This window comes from Cryptomeria japonica, chromosome 4 (assembly GCF_030272615.1).
Source record: "Cryptomeria japonica chromosome 4, Sugi_1.0, whole genome shotgun sequence".
In the NCBI taxonomy this organism is placed as follows: Eukaryota; Viridiplantae; Streptophyta; class Pinopsida; order Cupressales; family Cupressaceae; genus Cryptomeria; species Cryptomeria japonica.
This window is the reverse complement of record NC_081408.1, coordinates 765,382,910-765,402,802: the sequence shown is the minus strand read 5'-3', so window position 1 is coordinate 765,402,802 and position 19,893 is coordinate 765,382,910. Positions and strand designations below refer to the sequence as shown.

At 38.2% G+C, this 19,893-nt stretch overlaps 1 protein-coding gene across 1 annotated transcript in view; it reads right to left on the bottom strand.

The window, feature by feature from the left end:
• LOC131061636 (uncharacterized) overlaps positions 1-19,642 on the bottom strand; it is a 55,454-nt gene extending 35,812 nt beyond the window's left edge. Inside the window, exon 1 of the mRNA XM_057995426.2 lies at positions 19,225-19,642. Within this exon, the coding sequence (XP_057851409.2) occupies positions 19,225-19,489 (265 nt within the window). The 5' untranslated portion in view covers positions 19,490-19,642. The remainder of the gene's footprint in view (positions 1-19,224) is intronic.
• Positions 19,643-19,893: the final 251 nt, after the last annotated feature.

Genomic DNA, 19,893 nt, shown 5'->3' with positions numbered 1-19,893 from the left:
AGTTAGCAAATTTAATCTTCTACTTTAGAAGAAGCTGAAACCTATTCAAACTCAACAACGCAATGTAGATATGTGAACCAAAAATCCTTAATTTTATTGATTCACATAAGATTCTGGATAACAAGTAAAAAAAAAAACTTAGAAATCATTTTGTTGGATTTCAAGATGTTTGTATATTTGCAAAGTACTTGCACATATCCTTTGCAAAATTACTGCAACTAGGACATGGGACTAGATTACAATATTGTATTGCAAAACTATGAACTCTATAGTATATTATTCACCCTTGGTGAATGAATACACAAGCTTCTTTATCAAAACTAATAATATCGTCTCTCTGTCGAAGAAGAAGAAGAAGAAGAAGAAATAAGGCCTTGATTATCCTCTAATAGAAAAATGAGGATGCAACAAGCTTCAGGCATTTTACAGTTTCAAATATATTAGGTGACCGCCTGACAGTGCAAAATAAACAATCTTTTAAATCTTCTATCAAAGACAGACATTCTCATTCTTCTTTTTGCAACTGGTAGTAGTTGTTGATAATCTACAGCTCGTTTTTTCTTTGCATAGACTTGCTTATCACTCTAGAGAATCAGATAACTTTGCAGGCTTATTGAATGCATACGCACGAAGAGCAACTTGCCAAATCTCTTTTGAAAGATGCATTGAACAGAGAGATTTCAAATTAAAATTCTCTGAGAATGTCATAAATCAGCCACCTGATCAAGATTTAATATTCTTCAGCTGCATATCAAAATACAATCTGATTCAATTCCCTGTGTCGACACAGTTATGCCAATTACAAGTGTTAATGTGGGTCTGGATAGTGTAAACGATCAAGAGCAAAAATTTAAATCTCGTCCAATGATCAAAAATATCGACAGTCACCAGCGGAATTCAAACCCCTTTTGACCGAATATCAACCGCTGTCGTGGACAACTCACAAGTTCCACCGTCATCCTAATTAATCGAATTGGACACGTGTTAGCATATCGCAAGCTCACAGGCCACAAAAAATGCTAGCTTTGATCGCTACGATGATGCGCCTTGACATTTTAATAACCTTCAATGGTTCATCGCAGCATCGCAAGGTTAACTGACGGTTCAACTTGGCTGCTACTACTATGCGATTTGATATCTTGACTTTTCATTCACCGGTCCCCACATGACACGTGGCAGCTCCTCGCAACTTTGCAAACTAACTCCAAGCCACGAAGATGCGATTAACATTTTTTGTGACTGCATACAGCTACATCACCAAATCGCAGCTTGCCTCAACCACTTACCATGATGGTTGCAAACCTGCGATTCCTTCACTCCTTCTATCTTTGTGAGCCTCGAGATAACACATGGCAATCTCTCGCCACATCATGGTCTAATATTCCACGGTTATCTCCAAGTCGTGAGGATATGGTGTAGTAGCTACTGTGACCATTTATGGTTATATCGCAACATTGGACCCCACCGTGGCGGTCTATCTTGACAGTTGCAACCCTGCGTCTAACCGTCCATCACAACTTCGCAGCCTTTACTGTCGGTTTGAATTGATCGTTGCGATCTTGCACTTGCCGGTTAATGTCTTCATGACGCACTCCAAAGTAAGGGCAAAAAGCATATGTGACGTTGCACACTTAACTCATACTCAACAGTCTATATAAAGACTTGACACCACCACTATGTGACCAATGTGGGATAAATAGTCAAAGCCTTTATACGCATAGTTGTTTCTTCTGTGCACGCACTGTCTACTCTGCCTGTGCCCATCAACTCTGTGCCTCAAGTACATATCCTTTCGGCATCAATGAAAAGATTATTAGACCAAAATCAACACTTAATGCTTGCAAAAATTTCCAAAATTGGAAGGTGCTAACAAACCTGATTGATGGCCGAGCAAAGAAAGCTATGTACCCAAACCCACATATAGAAAAAGAAAGGCTCAATGAAGGAAAGGCCAAAGTGGAGAGTGTTATGGATTATGAACACCGCCTCTCCAATGCAAAAGCAAATATGATAACAAATCAATTACAAAAATATTACAAGGCAAGTACTTCAAGCTACCGTACCATTTAAAGTAGTGGGTTTATTACAAAATATTCCTAAACTTCAAAATGCTATTGTACCGAGGGAGAGTGAGATGTTGCATGCTATGGCCCAATTGAAATCTGGTAAAAATGAATATCCAATATTAGAACCTCCACTATTAGGCGACCAAGTGATTGATCCAATGTTACTCACAGTCACCACGACAAAGAAACCAATAGTGGTGAACATGGAGATCCTTGGAAGGAATCTCTAGGAAGGAACCTCACCAATACAATTGTTGATGGTGGGTCTAGCACAAAATGACTTCCAGAACACACTTGGAGAAACCCAACAAGTCAACCATTTGGCCCCCAACTTTTTAACTGGTAGGTGCAGATCAGCAAGGTATTAAGGTACTTAGAGTTTTAATAGGACAAAAGGTAATTGTTGGAACCCAAGCATTTTTGTTGAACTTTGTGGTCATTTCATTATGGAAAAAAGTATACAATGCATTATTGGGTCGAGGTTGGCTGGTAGCAATTCACAATTGGAAAAAGAATACACTTTCCACTGAGAACAAGGGTCAGAAATATATAATCAAATTGAAAAACCAAGTAATCAATGAGAAAGCAACCTCCTTGGATTCATCAAATTCGGACTTTGAAAAAGAATGGAGGAAGAATCAAGGTCAAATGGAACTAAATGACGAAGGAATTTTAGAGTTACGGTCATGTTCAGGCAATGAAAAAAATCTCTCCATGGCCTATTTCACTATAAAATGGAGGACTATGACGTATTTTCGTTGACATGTAAATTTCTTGAAGCTGACTCTCAATGAAGAGCGACAGATGAAAAATGATTTTGAAAAGTTGGACAGCTTACATGTGCAGGGCATAGTCTATGGGTGACAAAAGATGACAATTGCAGTAGAAGTATCGAATTTTGTAAAAGAATGCAAAATTACTGATGGTACATCTCAGAGTATTAAGAGCAAAATATTCAACCTAGAGTGCATAAATACTTGTCAGGTCAAATCAACTTCACACGAAATTTACAAGAAAAGAAAAAGAAAATTAGAAACTAAGGAAATATTGGAACAAAAAAGGAAAAAAATATTATATTGAAAATGTAAATTTATTAAACGAAGGAGAAAATATTAAAATGCCCAAACACATGTTTGAATGCGTTAAAATGTTCAACTACATGCTTGATTACATATAACGCTCGAATATAAGAACCAATTACAAAAAAGGCCCGATTAGAAAGCCTGATTACATAAAAGTCCCGACTACATTAAAAAGCCCAACCACATTAAAAGGTCTGACTATATAGTACAGCAGCTATTCTCTGTTCACATAGTACAGCCCTAAGTCACCGCGTTCGAATTCGAGTTTGTCAACCATAAAATTCGGATCAAATTCGACGAAGGCAAAAAATTCAAAAAAAAAATCGCCATTAAATTCACCTTATATAAAAAAAAAATTAAATATAAATAATGTCTAATATATCAAAATAGTTTAAGATTGTAAAATAGATTTGAAAGCATTATAAACATATTAAGAATAAATTAAAATAATAATAAATTAAATATACTAAATATTAAATTTTTAATGAAAATTTAATATAAATTAAAATTATAAAACAATAAATAAATCTAAATATATTTAATATTAATAACTAAAAGAATATTTAAATAACATTAATCTTGGTCAAGTAAAAGCGTTTACGTTCACATTTTCCTGAGTAAAAGAGAATATCACTTCAACTTTTACCTAGAGGTTACGAACATTAATATGGTCGAAAGAAAATTTCTTAAAATAACATTAAAACGTAATGCTTGAAGTTACATTATTAATGAAAATTTCCTAAGTTCTCTTTTACAACGAAAAACAAAAAACCGGCAGTGCACTGCGAGCGCAAGGGAGAAGGCAGGCTGGGTAGGGGCTCACGCAGCGGCAGCTAGCAACAAACTACATCATTTTGCCCTAGCGATAGCTGGGCACAAACGATTTTATTTTGCCGTAAGAATTCTTGGTGAATTTTATCGATTTTTTTTTTTTTTTTAAGATTCGCCGAATTCCGAACTTCAAGCCAGAAATTCGGTGAATGCAGTGACACAGGTACAGCCAATATCTTGTCATATAATACAAAAAGGAGAAAGGCAGCAGGTCTTGCACATCATAAAACAAGCAAAAGAGAGTAATTTATATACCATATGACAACCTGTTGATGTGTATTTTGTACACGACGAAACGCAAAATCAAATACCTAAAGGTACCTTATCCTCTCTTGAATAAAGCTCCCGAATGCTGAAGATATCGCAAAAGGATCAATCAGAGAAGCTTCAAGGTTCCTGTTATGTAGGATCTCTACTCGTGGATAAGCTCTTTGTGGTATGATGTGATTTTTGCTGGAATCACAAGGGGACTTACACTTGACGACCTAAACGTCTGATTTGCTAGAATCACAGGATTTCACTAACTGGAAGACAAACAAATGGCAAAAGATGCAGGGTTCAGGAAGTCTACTCTACTATCTAGGATGCGAGAAGATGGATGAATGACTAGGTGGAGTCCTACTGGGCTGGGTCTCACCATCAGGTTGAACAATTCAACACCAACTCAGTGCGATCTTCTAAGGGATGCTTCCAATACGTTCAAATCGTACACCATCTGACAATGATCACCATTCAAGATAATGCATGAACAATAGACATGTAACGACTTAAGATTAAGCTCATTTTATGCCAGTTGACCACGCAGGGCGTACTTACCATCAGTAAGAGGCTAGTGGTATGGACTAGACAGATTCCACACAGGTGCATTCAACAATTTTCTTCACTCAATCTAATCATCTATCATAAAAAATGAAGTTTCAACAAGAGACCATGCATATTGCAAAGAAACAACATATTCCACCATATCTTCAATGAAAAGAAGTCTTTACAATTAAGGCAACAATATCTTGCCTTCTCTTCTTAATCTACTCTAATTGCTATTCTACTATTCTGGCCTCTATTACTAACTATTAACTATTAGCTATTATTGACTAACTATCAGCCTTTACAAATGAGGAGCCAGGGCTTATATAGTGCCCACAATACAATTCAATGGCTTAGATCAATTTGAGATCAATGCTCGAGATTTTACAATGAAAAATTACAACAAACTTAATTCTGACCAATGAAATAATTGCATTATTTGGACACATGTCTTCTTTGGAATATTCGACCAATGGATAGTTGGGGTAGATACATCAAAGTTTGTGCCATCTCCCATGAGTCAAGTACATTGAATCTGGACACGCTGAGGTGGACCAATCTGACTGGAGGAGTGATGACTGGGATGCCACCTTGTCTGACACTTGTAACTTGGTAGATATTCAATTTGATGTTGCTGAGAAGCTAGCTTTAATTAACTCTTCTGAAACTGTCTGCTTCTTCAACGAACCCTTGCTTTAACTTCCTTTGTCTTCGATGTGTAGGATGGATGGTGTACCTTTCCTTCGAATGCTAGACTGGAAGAGGTCGTCCCTGATGATGCTAGACCAGAGAAGGCCGTCCTTGATGATGCTGGGCTGGAGAAGGTCGCCTTTTAACTGCAAGACAAACAAAAAGATGATTAAGGACACATGATAAATTCATTTCAACACAGCATTTTCAACTTAAATCATCAACGAAAAGATATCAACATGAAACTTGCCCAAGAATTTCTCCAGGAACAGACCCTATAAGAATTTTGCCCTAGACCCTTTGGAAGGGTTAGGAGCGAAATTCCAACTTTAGCTCAAAATTCACACTTTTGATGGTCAAACATCTTTCCAAGGCATTCCAAATAGTTTTTCTCACCCTAGTCTAGGCCTAACTTAGCACAAAATTTGGAGAAAAGGATGGTTTTAGTGTTTTTCGCTCTGGACCCTTTGGAAGGGTCAGGAGCGAATTTCTTGTTTGTAACTCATTTTTTTCATCATTTCAACTTCAATCCACCTCACAAGGCAAGGAAACACTTTTCTTCTCTCATCCAACCCAAGTTTATCTTGATTTTGCAAGGCAAAATAGGTGATTGAAGGATTTTCGCCCTAGACCCTTTGGAAGGGTCAGGAGCGAATTTCCTCTTCTAGCCTAAAATCATCACTTCTGGAGACAACCATCGACTTAAGGGCAATCACAAGGGCATCTTTTACCTTGGTCTAGGCATAGCTTAGCATAAATTTGAAAGGAATAGGTAGATTTTAGGATTTTCACTCTGGACCCTTTGTAAGGGTCGGGAGCAGAAATCTTGTTTTAGGGCTATTTTGCCATCCTTCCAACTTCAAATCACTTCCAAGGCATAGAACATCTTGTCTTTCTCCTTCCCATGGTATAAAAACCAAAATCTTATCTTGAGTTGCAAGGAAAAAGGGGAATTTTAGAAATTTCGCTCTGGACCCTTTGGAAGGGTCAGGAGCGAAATTTTCATTAGGCTTTCAATTTTGTATTCTTGGCAACCAAAATTCATTCTAAGGCACTCCAAATGCCTTCTCACACCCTTGTCCTAGCTTGGCCTTGCCCAAAATTTTGAAAAAACAATGTTTTTAAGGATTTTCGCCCTGGACCCTTTGGAAGGGTCAAGAGCAAAAATCTTGTCTAGGCTCAATTCCTTCATCAGTCATGGTCTTTAACAACTTAAAGTCATTCTTAAGGGCATGCTCTTCTTGATTTTGCTTCATCCCACACTTAACCTAGCAAAAAACTTGATAGCAAAAGAGGTTTTGAGAAAATTCGCTCTGGACCCTTTGGAAGGGTCAGGAGCGAAATTTTCATTTTTGACCCAAAATCATCATTTTCTAAACTTGAAACTTCTTTGCAAGGTAGGATTTCGTCCTTCATCGCCCTAGGAATAAGATTTCATGTCCAAGAAAGGTCAAAAGGTAGGTTTATAAGGAATTTCGCCCTGGACCCTTTGGAAGGGTCAGGAGCGAAATTTCCTTTCCTGGCTAGAATTCTTCATTTCCACAATCTTCTAATCATCTCCAAGGATTTCAACATGTTCATACTTCATCTCATCATGCCTTGGACATCAAATTTTGGCCAAATAAGGCACGAAATGTGTCTTAGAGAGATTTTCGCTCTGGACCCTTTGGAAGGGTCAGGAGCGAAAATCATGATTTGGGCTTGATTCTTCCTTTTTCCAACTCAAAATCACCTCAAGAGGTAAGGTCTTAAGAATAGGCTTGCAAGGAATTTCGCTCTGGACCCTTTGGAAGGGTCAGGTGCGAAATTCACCTTCTTGGCTAGAATCCTTCATTTTTTCAAAGCTTCCAAACATTTCCAATGTCCAAACATGTCTACTCTTCCCTTCAAAATGCCTTGCAAATCAAAATTTGGTCAAATAAGGCCAGAAATGAGTCTTAGGTTGATTTTCGCTCTGGACCCTTTGGAAGGGTCAGGAGCGAAAATCTTGATTTAGGCTTTAATTGCCCATTTTTCAAACTTCAATCTTCTCCTAGAGGCAAATATAGATTGTTTTCCACTTGAGGAACCAAGTTTTAAGCCCATTCAAGGTAGTAAATGAGGATTATAGTGAATTTCGCTCTGGACCCTTTGGAAGGGTCAGGAGCGAAATTCCTAATCTTGGCCAAAATCCTTCACATTTCTACGTTCCATCACCTCAAAAGGCAGAGACATGTTATTTCCTTCCCAAATTCGCCCATGGAACAAGGTTGGTATCCAAAACAAGGGAGAAAATGAGGCTTATGAAGAATTTCGCTCTGGACCCTTTGGAAGGGTCAGGAGCGAAATTCCTATTTTTGGACAAGATCCTCACTTTTCAAAACACTTCTCAAGGCAAGAACACATCAAGACTCACACACAAAGCCAGACACAATTACCAACAAGAGCAAAACCAGGCCCTAAAGAAGACTCTCAAAGAAACCCTAATTCTGGGGCACCTGCTGACTCCCCTGGCTCAAGCAAAGCCTACCATCCTATTGATCCCCTAGCGACACTCAAAATGCAAAGGCTAACAGACAAACCCTAAACGCCTAGAAAGCAAACCCTAGAAAGCAAAAAAAGTAGGGGTCCCATTTGTAATGGGGCGATGTGTGAATATGTCACAACACAACCTCAGCCTCTTCACATCGTACAACAGCCTCAACTGATATGACATGGTATGACAACACTCAACATGACACGCAAATACATCATACAACCTAAACCATTACTTATACCCTATAGCTCCAACAATTTTCTGCAACATATCATCTACTTGCATACGGCTCTTCCTTGTCTTCGTTGTACGACCTTCCCCTTCCTGCATTGTATAGCCACTCTTCTCTTGCATCATACAGTCTCCATCACCTTGCAATGTACGGCCATCCCTTGGTGGTGTCGTACGACATTCAACATCAATCAGCATCATACAACATTCAACATCAATATGCATCATACATCTTTCTCATTCCCTTCTTATATAGCTCAATCAATTACAACTTCAAACTCCATCAGTATACAACAATAGGTTTTGGCTTCAACATCAATAGTCATACATTTTGCTAGTCAATTATAATAACTCTTCTATGGAAAGAAGTCAACCCAAAGCATTATTTGCATACATTGGTTAAACACTCCAAATCTCTATTTTTGGCTTTGTCAACATTGTTTTTGCTTTTAAAAAATCATGAAAATGATGTGCACCATGAAGATTTGTGTGGTTTTGAAGGTCTTAATTTGGACGTTGCCCCTCAAACTTGCTAGGGATAATGCCCCCAAACCCCTACAAGGGGCACTACCCTTTGACCCCACTGGGGGCATTGCCCCCAAACCCCCATTGTACTCATTTGATTTGCCAAGAGCTTTTATGGTCCGAGTTGGCAAGGTACACTTCTAAGTTCATGTACAATATCATCAGTAGTCTTCCCTAATATTATTTGATGTTTACTTGTTGTTTGGAAACAATTTTTTTGGGGGGGGGTAGATGATGTGGTCGATGTACAATATCTATATCATGTTTTGATAATATTGATTATTTGACTGTATTAGTTGTTTGTCGGCTTCGAGTAGTAATAAGCATCGGTTAGTTGACGGTTGTGTTCCTCTCGGCAATCGTTGGGTCTTTTAAATAGATAGTATATTGTTAAGGAAGGCAACTAATCTAGTCGATCAACTCTAATCCTTCATTGACCATCTCTGGTCTTCTATTGTAATATTTCATGGGCAAATAAAGATATTTTACTCTTGTATCTATTATGTATTGTCATCTCTATTATTAATTCATGTATTCATTTTATCAAACAAAACAGTAAACACTTTCTACATATTATATTTGACATAAATAAAAAACAAACAAATAATCAATAAATTTACAAATATTTCAGCACTTTTTGAATTGCTAGGTTTTTTTGTAATGTCCCCATTTTCGTGAGCATTAGAGTTCGAGGGATTAGCCTATTATTTTGACTCTTGTAGGCTAACATGTTCTAGATAGAGAGTCTCAGTGGTAGTTTCACTTCTTCAGTTCAGTCTTGGATTCAGTTCTAGGCAGTGTTCCACGGGAGTTGGGGAAGGGGGGACGCGGGGACGCGTTTCCGGGACGGGGAGACCAAGGGCCTAAGTTTGGGGACAGCGGGGGGGTGGCGGGGTGGTGGTGCTGATATAGTTATACATATATATATAGTACTTGAAAAACTGGTTTTGAAAAGATGTATGACAATATTACAGTATAAGAATTACATTTTCAAATGAGACTATAGGAAATTTGAAATACTAAATCTAAATACCAATTACTAAGATTTCTAAGTTGTGTTGTTATATGGAGCCTAATCAGACTCAGAGGTTAGATTTTTCCTACTTCTATTGGTGTTGTTTCCCCCTATATTTTTCAACGGGGGTTGCCCCCAAGTTAGGGTCAAGGGGCAACACCCCTTGCGCGTTCCAGGGCGGGGTCGAGGGGCAGTGCCCCACGAGGCAAAAAATACTTTTATTATTTTCTAAAGGCGTTGGGTGTTATTTTTCTATTGGCCCATGTCCAATTAGAGTTATCCCTTAACCCCCAAAAAACTTAAAAAGTCACTTTTTTTAAAATTTTAATTTTAAACATTGCATATACGTGGAGGCGACAGGAGACATTTGGGCACCTCCCCGTCCCTTGAGAGACGTCTGCACGTCTCTTGAAGGACGGGGAGACACCCAAACGTCTCCCAAGGAGACGTGGAGGCGTCTCCATGTCTATCTGGGAGACGCGGAGACGTCTCCCCGTCTCCGGCGGCACTTGGGTGGCAGTGGCGGGACAGCGGGGGACATCACGTCCCCGTCCCCCCGTCTAGGAGACACGGACAAAAAGGGGGGGGGGGGGACACGTCCTCGTGGAACACTGGTTCCAGGGCCTTAGCAGTTGGTGTGTGGGCTTAGTTGAGGGACTTACTATTTTTAGTAAGTCAATCTAGCAGTTGTGTTATTTTTAGTCAGGGCACCTACATGGGGGTTATTTAGTATTGACTCCAGCTTCAGACGACACGTCAAAAGACTGAATAATGAAGGAGATATTAATATTCTAGTGGCTAAGTTATTTAATTAACTTATATGGTAATTATAAAGTCATAAAGTGACTTTATTAAATTAAAAAGCCACTTAATATTATAAAGTGATTTCTATTAAATCACTTAAATGATTTTGGGCGTTGTTGTGACGTATTCACACATCGCCCCATTGCAAATGGGGACCCCTACTTTTTGCCTTCTCGGGTTTGTTTTCTAGGTCTTTTAGGGTTTTGTTCTATTAGCCTTTGCATGCTGAGTGTTGCCAAAGGGATCACTAGGATGGTAGGCTCTGCTTGAGCCAAGGAGAGTCAGCAGGTGCTCCAAGTCAAGATTTCTTTGAAAGTGTCCCTTAGGCCTAGTTTTGCTCTTGTTGCTAATAGTGTCTTGTTTGAGTTTCAAGAGGTCAATGAAGCTTGGTGAGTGAATATCATCTTTGAAGGTCTGAGTTAGGTCAAGTTGGTGAGTGATGAAGTCTGGAATGTCATCCTGATCTTCAAATGCCCTGAAATTTGGCTAAGTCTGGAATGCCATCCTGATCCTGAAATTTGACTAAGTCTGGAAAATTGAAGAATCCTCCAAAAACTAGATTTTGCATTGTAACTCCCGGAGGTCTGAAACCGCTCTCAAACATCTTGACAGTATATATGGAATATAACTTAAAGTATAAGAAAGAAGAAAGATATAAGGAAATGTTTCTTATACTTAAATGTTATATTCCATACATGAATCCTGACAGAGAGACCAAAATGTCAAATTTCGCTCCTGACCCTTCCAAAGGGTCTAAAGCGAATTTCAATTTCGCTCGACCCTTCCAAAGGGTCCAGAGCGAAATTCTCCATAAGACATTCTACTTTGACCCAAACTTAGAACTAACTCATTCCCAGGCATTATTGAGGGCAAAACACTTGTTTGGATGAAGAAATGTGAGAAATGAAGTCAAGATTTGAGCCTAAATATGAATTTCGCTCCTGACCCTTCCAAAGGGTCCAGAACGAAATTCTTGAATGACCTTATTTTCTCACTTAGGCCTTGAAATAAATGCCACCTTGAGAGCAATTTTACTTGATGATGGTAGGAGGAGGCCTAAGAAGTCATATTCAAGCCAAGAAAGGGAGGAAAAAGGTGAGAAATGAGCCCAAGTAGGAATTTCGCTCCTAACCCTTCCAAAGGGTCCAGAGCGAAATCCACTTTTCCTCCACTTTGCTCTTTGTTATGACCAAGTTCTTAGTTTCTAAGGCATGTTGGGAAGTGTTTGACATGTTTTTTGCCTTAGGGAGTGACTTAAGGTGGAGGAGATGAAGAATTTTAGCCTAAAACTTGAATTTCACTCCTGACCCTTCCAAAGGGTCCAGAGCAAAATTCTTGAAAACACCCATTTTCTCCTTAGATAAGGTCAAGACCTTGGTTCTTATGGCGTGGATGCAAATGGAGTGGTGTATATTTGCCTTGCGAAGAAGATTGGAGTTGAAAAGATGAAATATCAAGCCTAGAAAGTAAATTTCGCTCTTGACCCTTCCAAATGGTCCAGAGCGAAATTCCACAAAACCACTCTTTTCTCCCAGTTTTGTGCCAAGTCAAGTGTGGGTCAGGGTGAGATAGGATTGGATTTATCCTTAGGAATGACTTTGAGTTGCTAGTGATCAATAAATGTGAAGGAATTGAGCAAAAACTAGAATTTCGCTCTGGACCCTTCCTAAGATCACCTATTTCCCCTTCAAAGCAAGTCAAACTTTTGGTTTTTTTTGGCCTAGAGAGGAATGGAGTAACGTTTCCTTGACCTTTGAGGTGAATTGAAGTGGAAAAATGATGAAATAAGACTCAAGAAGGTGAATTTCGCTCATGACCCTTCCAAAGGGTCCAGAGCGAAATTCCTAAAATCCACCTTTTCCTTTTATTTTTGTGTCAAGCTAAGTGTGGATCTACAAATCCACCAAAAATGAAGATTTTAGGCTAGGACAAGAATTTCGCTCCTGACCCTTCCAAAGGGTCCAGAGCGAAATCCTGGATAGGTCCTGTCCCTGGCCATGTTTTTTAGCGAATTCTCCTTTCTAGCCATTTTGGGGTTCAAGCAAGTGTTGTCAGGTTGAGAGATGAATCCAAAGGGAGAGTCAAGGGGGAACAAAGTGAGAAGAACGGAGCTAAGCAAGAGAAAACAAGCAAGGAATGAATTTCGCTCTTGACCCTTCCAAAGGGTCCAAAGGGTCCAAAGCGAAATTCTTCAAACCACCCATTTTCTCCTTGAGTGAAGCTAAAACTTTGATACCTATGGCATGGTTGAAGGTGGAGTGAGGTATTCTTGCCTTGTAAGGTGAATTGAAGTGAAGGAAGTAAAGAAATAAGTCTAGAACTTGAATTTCGCTCCTGGCCCTTCCAAAGGGTCCAGAGCGAAATTCTCAATTTCACCTAATTTGCTCATGATGAAGGTCAAGAGATGGATTCCCAGGCCTTGGTGGAGAGAAGACTGGTGTATGCTTGCCTTGGAAGACATTTTGGAGTGGAGAAGTGATAGAACTTGAGCCTAAACAAGAATTTCGCTCCTGACCCTTCCAGAGGGTCCAGAGCGAAATTCCTAAGTGGTCTAATATTTTGCCTAGGTCCTTGAGCAAAACCTATTCCTTGGCAATTTTGGAGGTGAATGACTTGATCTTCGTGAAGTAATGTTGAAAATGAGGTCTGATTGAGCAACTTTGTCAAATTTCGCTCCTGACCCTTCCAAAGGGTCCAGAGCGAAATTCTTATAGGGCCTGTCCCTGGGGAGAATTTTGAGTAAACTTCATTTTAAATGTCTTCTTGTTGATGATTTAAGGTAGGAAATGCTATGTTAGGATGAATTCATTATGTGTCCTTAATCACCTTTTGGTTGGTTTTGCAGATGGAAGAAGACCAGGCCAGGGCAAGGACGACCTCTTCCAGTCCATCATCATCAAGGACATTCCACATGCAAAAAGGGAGGACTTGAGATGCTTTGAAGCATTGGAAGACTAGGGGTGTTCAAGGAGTTCGAGTTAACCTCAAGACTTCATTCTTTCACAAGATGACAAAGAAAGGGCTTTGCCAGCACTTCCAGGTGGAGGTGTGCTACCAAAGAAGAAAGACTTGACAATAAGGAAGCCTAGTCAAACAAAGGAAGTACATCATTCATCATGTCAAAAGACTGAAGAGGATCAACCAAGTCACAAGCGTTAGACAAGGTGGCATCCCAATCATCATTCTTCCAGTCGGATTGGTCCACCTCAGCATGACCAGATTCAATGTACCTAATTTACCGGAGGCTACACAAACTTCGATGTACCTACCCCTGCTTCTTATTGGTCCTCACTCCTGAAATGTAATTTTCTAATTGGCTAAGGAAGTTTGTTGTAACAAACCCTAATTAGCGTTTCTATCTTGTAATCCTAGCCATTGGTTTTAAGTCAATCAGAGCCATTTGTTTGTAAAGGGTTCTCTATATAAAGCCCTGGCTCCTCATTTGTAAAGGTTAATAGTTAATAGTGGGTGAATAGTTAGAAATAGTGAATAGTCAGCTGATAGAATAGCAATTAGAGTAGATTAGGGGGACAAGGCAAGAAATTGTTAGCATTGATTGTAAACAAACTCCATTTTCATTGAAGTTATGGTGAAGTGTGTTGTTTCTTTGCAATATGCATGGTCTCTTGTTGAATCTTCATTTTAGATGATAGATAATTAAATTGAATGAAAGAAGTTATTGAATGCACTCGCGTGGAATCCACCTAGTCCAAACCACTAACCTTTTGCTGACTGTAAGAGCGCCTTGCGTGGTCAACTAGCATAGAACAAGCTTAATCCCGAGTCATAACACCTCTGTTGTTCACGCATTATCTTGAATGGTGATTAGTATCTGATGGTGTACGATTTGGACATATTTGAAACATCCCTTAGAAGATCGCACTAAGTTGGTGTTGAATTGTTCAACCTGATGGTGAGACCCAACCCAGTAGGACTCCACCTAGTCATTCATCCGTCTTCTCACATTCTAGGTCTTAGAGTAGACTTCTTGAACCTTGTATCTTTTGCCATTTCTTTATCTTCCAGTTAGTAAATAGGACTTGTGATTCCAGCAAATCAGACGTTCAGGTCATCGAATGTAAGTCCCCTTGTGATTCCAGCAAAATCACATCGTACCGTAAAGAGCTTATCCACACGTAGAGAACCTGCATATCAGAACCTTGGAGTTACTCCGACTGATCCTTCGGCGAGATCTTCAGCAGTCGGGAAACTTTGTTCAAGAGAGGATAAGGTACCCTTAGGTATTTTATTCTGTGTTTGGTCGTGTACAAAAGACACATAAACAAGCGCCCAAGTTGAATATCAAACTATGCAAAGTGAATTAGATACATTTTAATGTATTTAAAATGCATTTGAGCGTACTTAGTGAAAATCGTGCCATTTGGGGGTTATAAGGAAATTGGAAGCAATTCAAACTCTATTATTGATTATTTGACATTGCTTGTTATTTTCTCTGTGGATTGTCTAAGACAAGGGTTTCAGAGGGTTTGCAATTAAAGAACATTCATTCTTCATGGATTTGTGATTCTGAGACTAAGAAAGATCAGCTGAATTATTGCAAATTGAGAGGGCTTCACACAGAAGTTTTCAGGTGCTTCATCAAAGGTTATTTGTGCTAGTTATTTGCAGATTTGGAATAAGGAATGAGGCAATACAATTTAGAAGCCACATTAGCAGCATTCTTGCAGTTCAATAACCAGTTGTACAGGATTCATTGCTGGTTGTACCAATTTGGTTGGCACGTGGAGCTCCAAAAAAGAGGCGTTTTGCTTGGGAGGCTGGAATGCCTACCCAAAGTGCATTCTGAATGCACAATTCCCAACACCTAGTCCTTTCAAGCTATTCTACCTACTTTCTAGCTCAGAGAAATCATTTCCTGGACTTGTACTGCCTTTTTGGTCAGTTTCCCAGTTTTGGTTGGCAAACACCAAATTTTCATTTAAAATAAGCTAAGGACCCACGGGTATGCAATTAGCAATAGGATTTATTGTAGAAGGGATCTTATTCATAATATAGTTGTAGTTGCTCTCAATTTTATTTCTACTTGTTTTTATGTGCAATTCTTGCCTGGCATGTGTTATTTTATGCTTTAAAATTGTTCAAAAACCTTGAAAATCCAAAAACACAACAACAATAGTATTTTAGGAGAGTTAGAACATGCAGGGTTCCTACATTTTTCCATTTTAAATCAAAGTAATTGAATTATATTTACACTCGATTTGCTAGGTCAATCCTATGTAAATAGAATGCTACTTTGGTCTTTCCTGTTATTTTATTTCTTTGTTTAGTTGTCTCATTTTGCATTGCAGTCCCTGTTTCTTTTTATTTATATAATCATGGACGTAGCAAGGAATGCTAGAATTGTTCACCCCTAGGTTACTTGTAATGTCCCCAGTTTGAAATATAATTTAATAATAAATAATAATAATAATAATAAGATTAAAATACAAAACAATAAAAATAAAAAATAAAAAATAAATAAATTAAAATATAATCAAATATAATTAAATTTGATTAAAGTTAATGAATGGTCAAAAGACATGGAATGAAAAGTTGTGACTCCCTCAAACATGGGATATAAAAGGGAGAAGAGAACCTCATTTGAGAGGAGATAATTTTGTGAATCAGAAGTTCAGGTCTGATTTAAATAAGAAGTGCAGTTCTGATCATGAGAGGTTGTGTTCCTTTCAAAGGGCAGATATAATGAAGAGTTGCACTCTTTCAAAGGGTGCTAATTGTGAAAGGGTGTGTCTCTTGCCAAAGGGCATATATGATGAAGAGGTGTGACCCCTCCCTCAAATTGAGAGATATAAAGGAAAGAAATCAAAAACATATATATATATATATATATATTCTGGCTTGATTATTATCAGAAATATATATATTCTGGCTTGATTATTATCAGAAATTGTAGAAGATGAATGATTGCAATAGGGAGAACAGTGTTAAGGATCACCTCTAAGCACGCCACCTCATATGTATGGCAGAGTCCACATGAGGCCAAAGGGGGGCGAAGGTGCTCTGCCTTTGGGCTTAGGAGTGTTAGACTTAGGACACCCAATTTAGACAATCTTCATCTCCTCTATCATGATGATAATGATGATCATTCGTACGAGTAGGAGAAGGTGACTCGAGTAAGGGAGAACGGTTATTAGGACACCCCACCAAGTATGACTTGATTGAGGGAGAAAGGCGATTAGGACACCATATCAAGTAATGGTTGAGGGAGAATGGTTGTTGAAAACAATCTATTGAGTCATCCCTCCTAACTCACTTGTTCAGATTCTTCTAATTACGATCTATGATTCTGATCTTTACATTTACATTTATCTAGCTTTTCTTTACTTCATAGTCTTTCTACTTTACTTTATTAATCATAGTTAGCTCTCTGTCTTATGAAACATAGTTAGCCTTCTCTTATTTTATCATGATCGGTTCTTTCTTTACTTAGTATGTTTGTAATTAATCACTTATATATAATTATTAGATTATCGACTAACATTATTGCAGGGTTCTCCTATTAAAGGGTTAAAGGTACTCCCTCTCTTAACCCTCCTTAAATAACTAAGAATTATAATCTGGAGAAAACTAGGGCATTTTAAGAAGGGACATTACCTTACGAATGCAATCCAAATTAGAAAATGTATCCAACCTAGATTTTAAGATTTTCAAACATACAAATGAAAGATGGGTAATTCGACTAATAGGTTTTATTTCCAATAGCAAAACTGATTTAATGTGTATGTCATAGAAGAAATATTAATTCAAGCCTTCACGAGTGTGATGAGCTCAAGAGGTATAAATACGGGGCTTCCAAATGCAGGCCCAAGGTTCAAACCATCAAAAGATATGTTTAAGTGCTGAAATTGAGTAAATTATCCAATCTAATGCATGCAACAGCATTTCAAAATATGAACCAAATGCAAGTACTGGATGAATTTGAGAGAAAAGAAACCGCTAGATTGTGTTAGGCAAGCACAAGGTTACTGCATAAGGGAAATTCGCCATTTATACACATTTACCTACTGGAATAACCTTATGTCTAAATATTGTATGGTCTAGTAACTAAAATTATCTCTATGGCTCTAAATCAAAGTGGCAAATCATCTCCCTTTCTTTGGCATCTACAGATTTAGATCATTTATCTAATAGCTATGTTACCCAGTCCCTTAGGAACCCCATGGTACCTGTATCAGTCAAGTCTGACGCTGCTTATTCACTAGGTTTCCCTCGGGTCCTGCCAAGGAACCTGAGGTGCCCAAGAGAACCCAAGGGCCACCCCAAAAAAAATGTTTTTAACATTTTTTAAACAAAAAAACTGTCAGATGCCTGATTTCACTCTTAAGTGATAAAATTGTGAAAATGATGTGCAACATGACATATTATGTGGTTTCAAATGCCTTAATTTGAGTTGGTAGTAAGGGCTTTGCCCCTTAACCCACCTTGCATCGAACTAAGGAACACGCTAGGGGTACTACCCCAAACCCCATAAGGGGGCACTATATCCAAACCCATCTGTGGGGTGCTACTTTTAACCCCCACAAGGGGCATTGCTCCTAGAGCCCCATGAGGGCATTTGCCCCTCAACTCAATTAGGGTCTCCACTCCTAGACCCCTACTAGTTATTGGGATTTCTTGTCACATAAGAAACTTGATTACAATGAGGGGGTGATGAGACATTGGGATCTAATTCTTGAGTGTGTTGACTTAGATATTACTGTTGCACAACTTGCCAAAAACCTCTTCAGATGAGGCAGCTTCTACATATGACATGGCTAGCAGAAGTGGCATTGTAGCTCATTGTGGTTCAAATGAAATTGAACCAAATGTTGACTTTGATGCTTTTCATGAAGAGCAACATGAAGATTATTAAATATTGATTGCAATTCTTGTTGTGTATTGACATTTGACAAATCAATAAATTATGAGTATTTTCATTTTTGCAAATTAGGAGGTATTTAAACATTTTGTTTATTGGTGATTATTAGTTTGAAAAAAAAAATTATATAAAAAACTGAAATAGTATTTAAAATATATATTAAACTGAAATCACTTGTAGAAACATTTATGTACAAATAGGGAGTGCACAATATATTCTGAAAGAAAAACAATTGCTTTGGATTCAAAAGAGGTTTGTTTGTAGTGTATTTATTTGCAATAATTTTCTAGGGTTGGCTGCATAAGTTATTTATATTCCTAAGTTTTAGGTGTTTCTACTAGAAACATCATCAAGGAACAGTTGAAGCATTCATGGGTTCAACAGAGAGTGCCACAAACGTATAAACGTAAACAACTTACGCAGTCCTAGAGATTGTTTTTAGTTCAAAAACAAATCTCTCAATTTCAATTGAAGTTGATTCGCCCTAATGATTTCTTTTTCTCGATATTTGGGAAAAGGGAAGCACCCGAGAATTTTTCATTTTTAAAAACTAACTGTATTTGTATGGGTTTTACTGCCAGTTTATCAAATAACAATGTTCTTGTGGAATCAAATGTATATGTGGATATTTCGCTCGTAGTTTATCAAAATGCAAAGTTATTCTGGGATAAACTGCATAGTTATATCAGGTTCCAAAGATTTGAATGTCTCTCTCTCACTATATATTAAGTGAAAGTTCAATAGAGTTAGCAAAGCTATAATCTGAAAAATGATGTGGGTACCTGAACAGAGTGTCCGGCAACTGCGGGAGCTGACACTTAAGTGGCTCACGAGTTTTGCAGAAGCAACCACATTGTGTAGAGGTATCAATGTTTCTGCGAGCCTTCGCCTGTTCATGCTTGGGCTACCATTTTCAAATACATTTCTTGCTCCGCGAGGAGTTCTAGGAGATTGTGATGCAGAGTAAGAAGACGAAGAATTCCTGAAAGAATTAAATGCAGACCGGGCAGTCCTTGCAAATGAAGATGATCCGTAACGAGCTGCCATCGAGTTTATCTGTAAGTATTGAAAAGATTCAGAGGCGTGAGATGCTAAAACAGCGGATAAAGATTTTGTGGGGTTTTTAAGGGTTTTAGAAGATAAACAAAAATTTGTGTCCTGTGATAAATAGGCAGGGAACTCACGCAAAAAGTTAAACCCACGGTCGGGCCAAAAATGTTTTGGCCCCATAAATTAGACGTTGGAATTAAGAATTTTATTTTATTTTAGGAAAAAAGATTGAATGCTTGACTAGTTTACAATATAATGTAAAGCTCTTTCATAAGATTAAGTTAATCGAGATAATATCTTTTTATTTTCTAACGCCTTTTTTCACATAGAATTTTGAAATCTATCAATGATAAATATTTTTTGTTTTAATTAAATTAGTTAGAGATGTATTAAAGCTGATT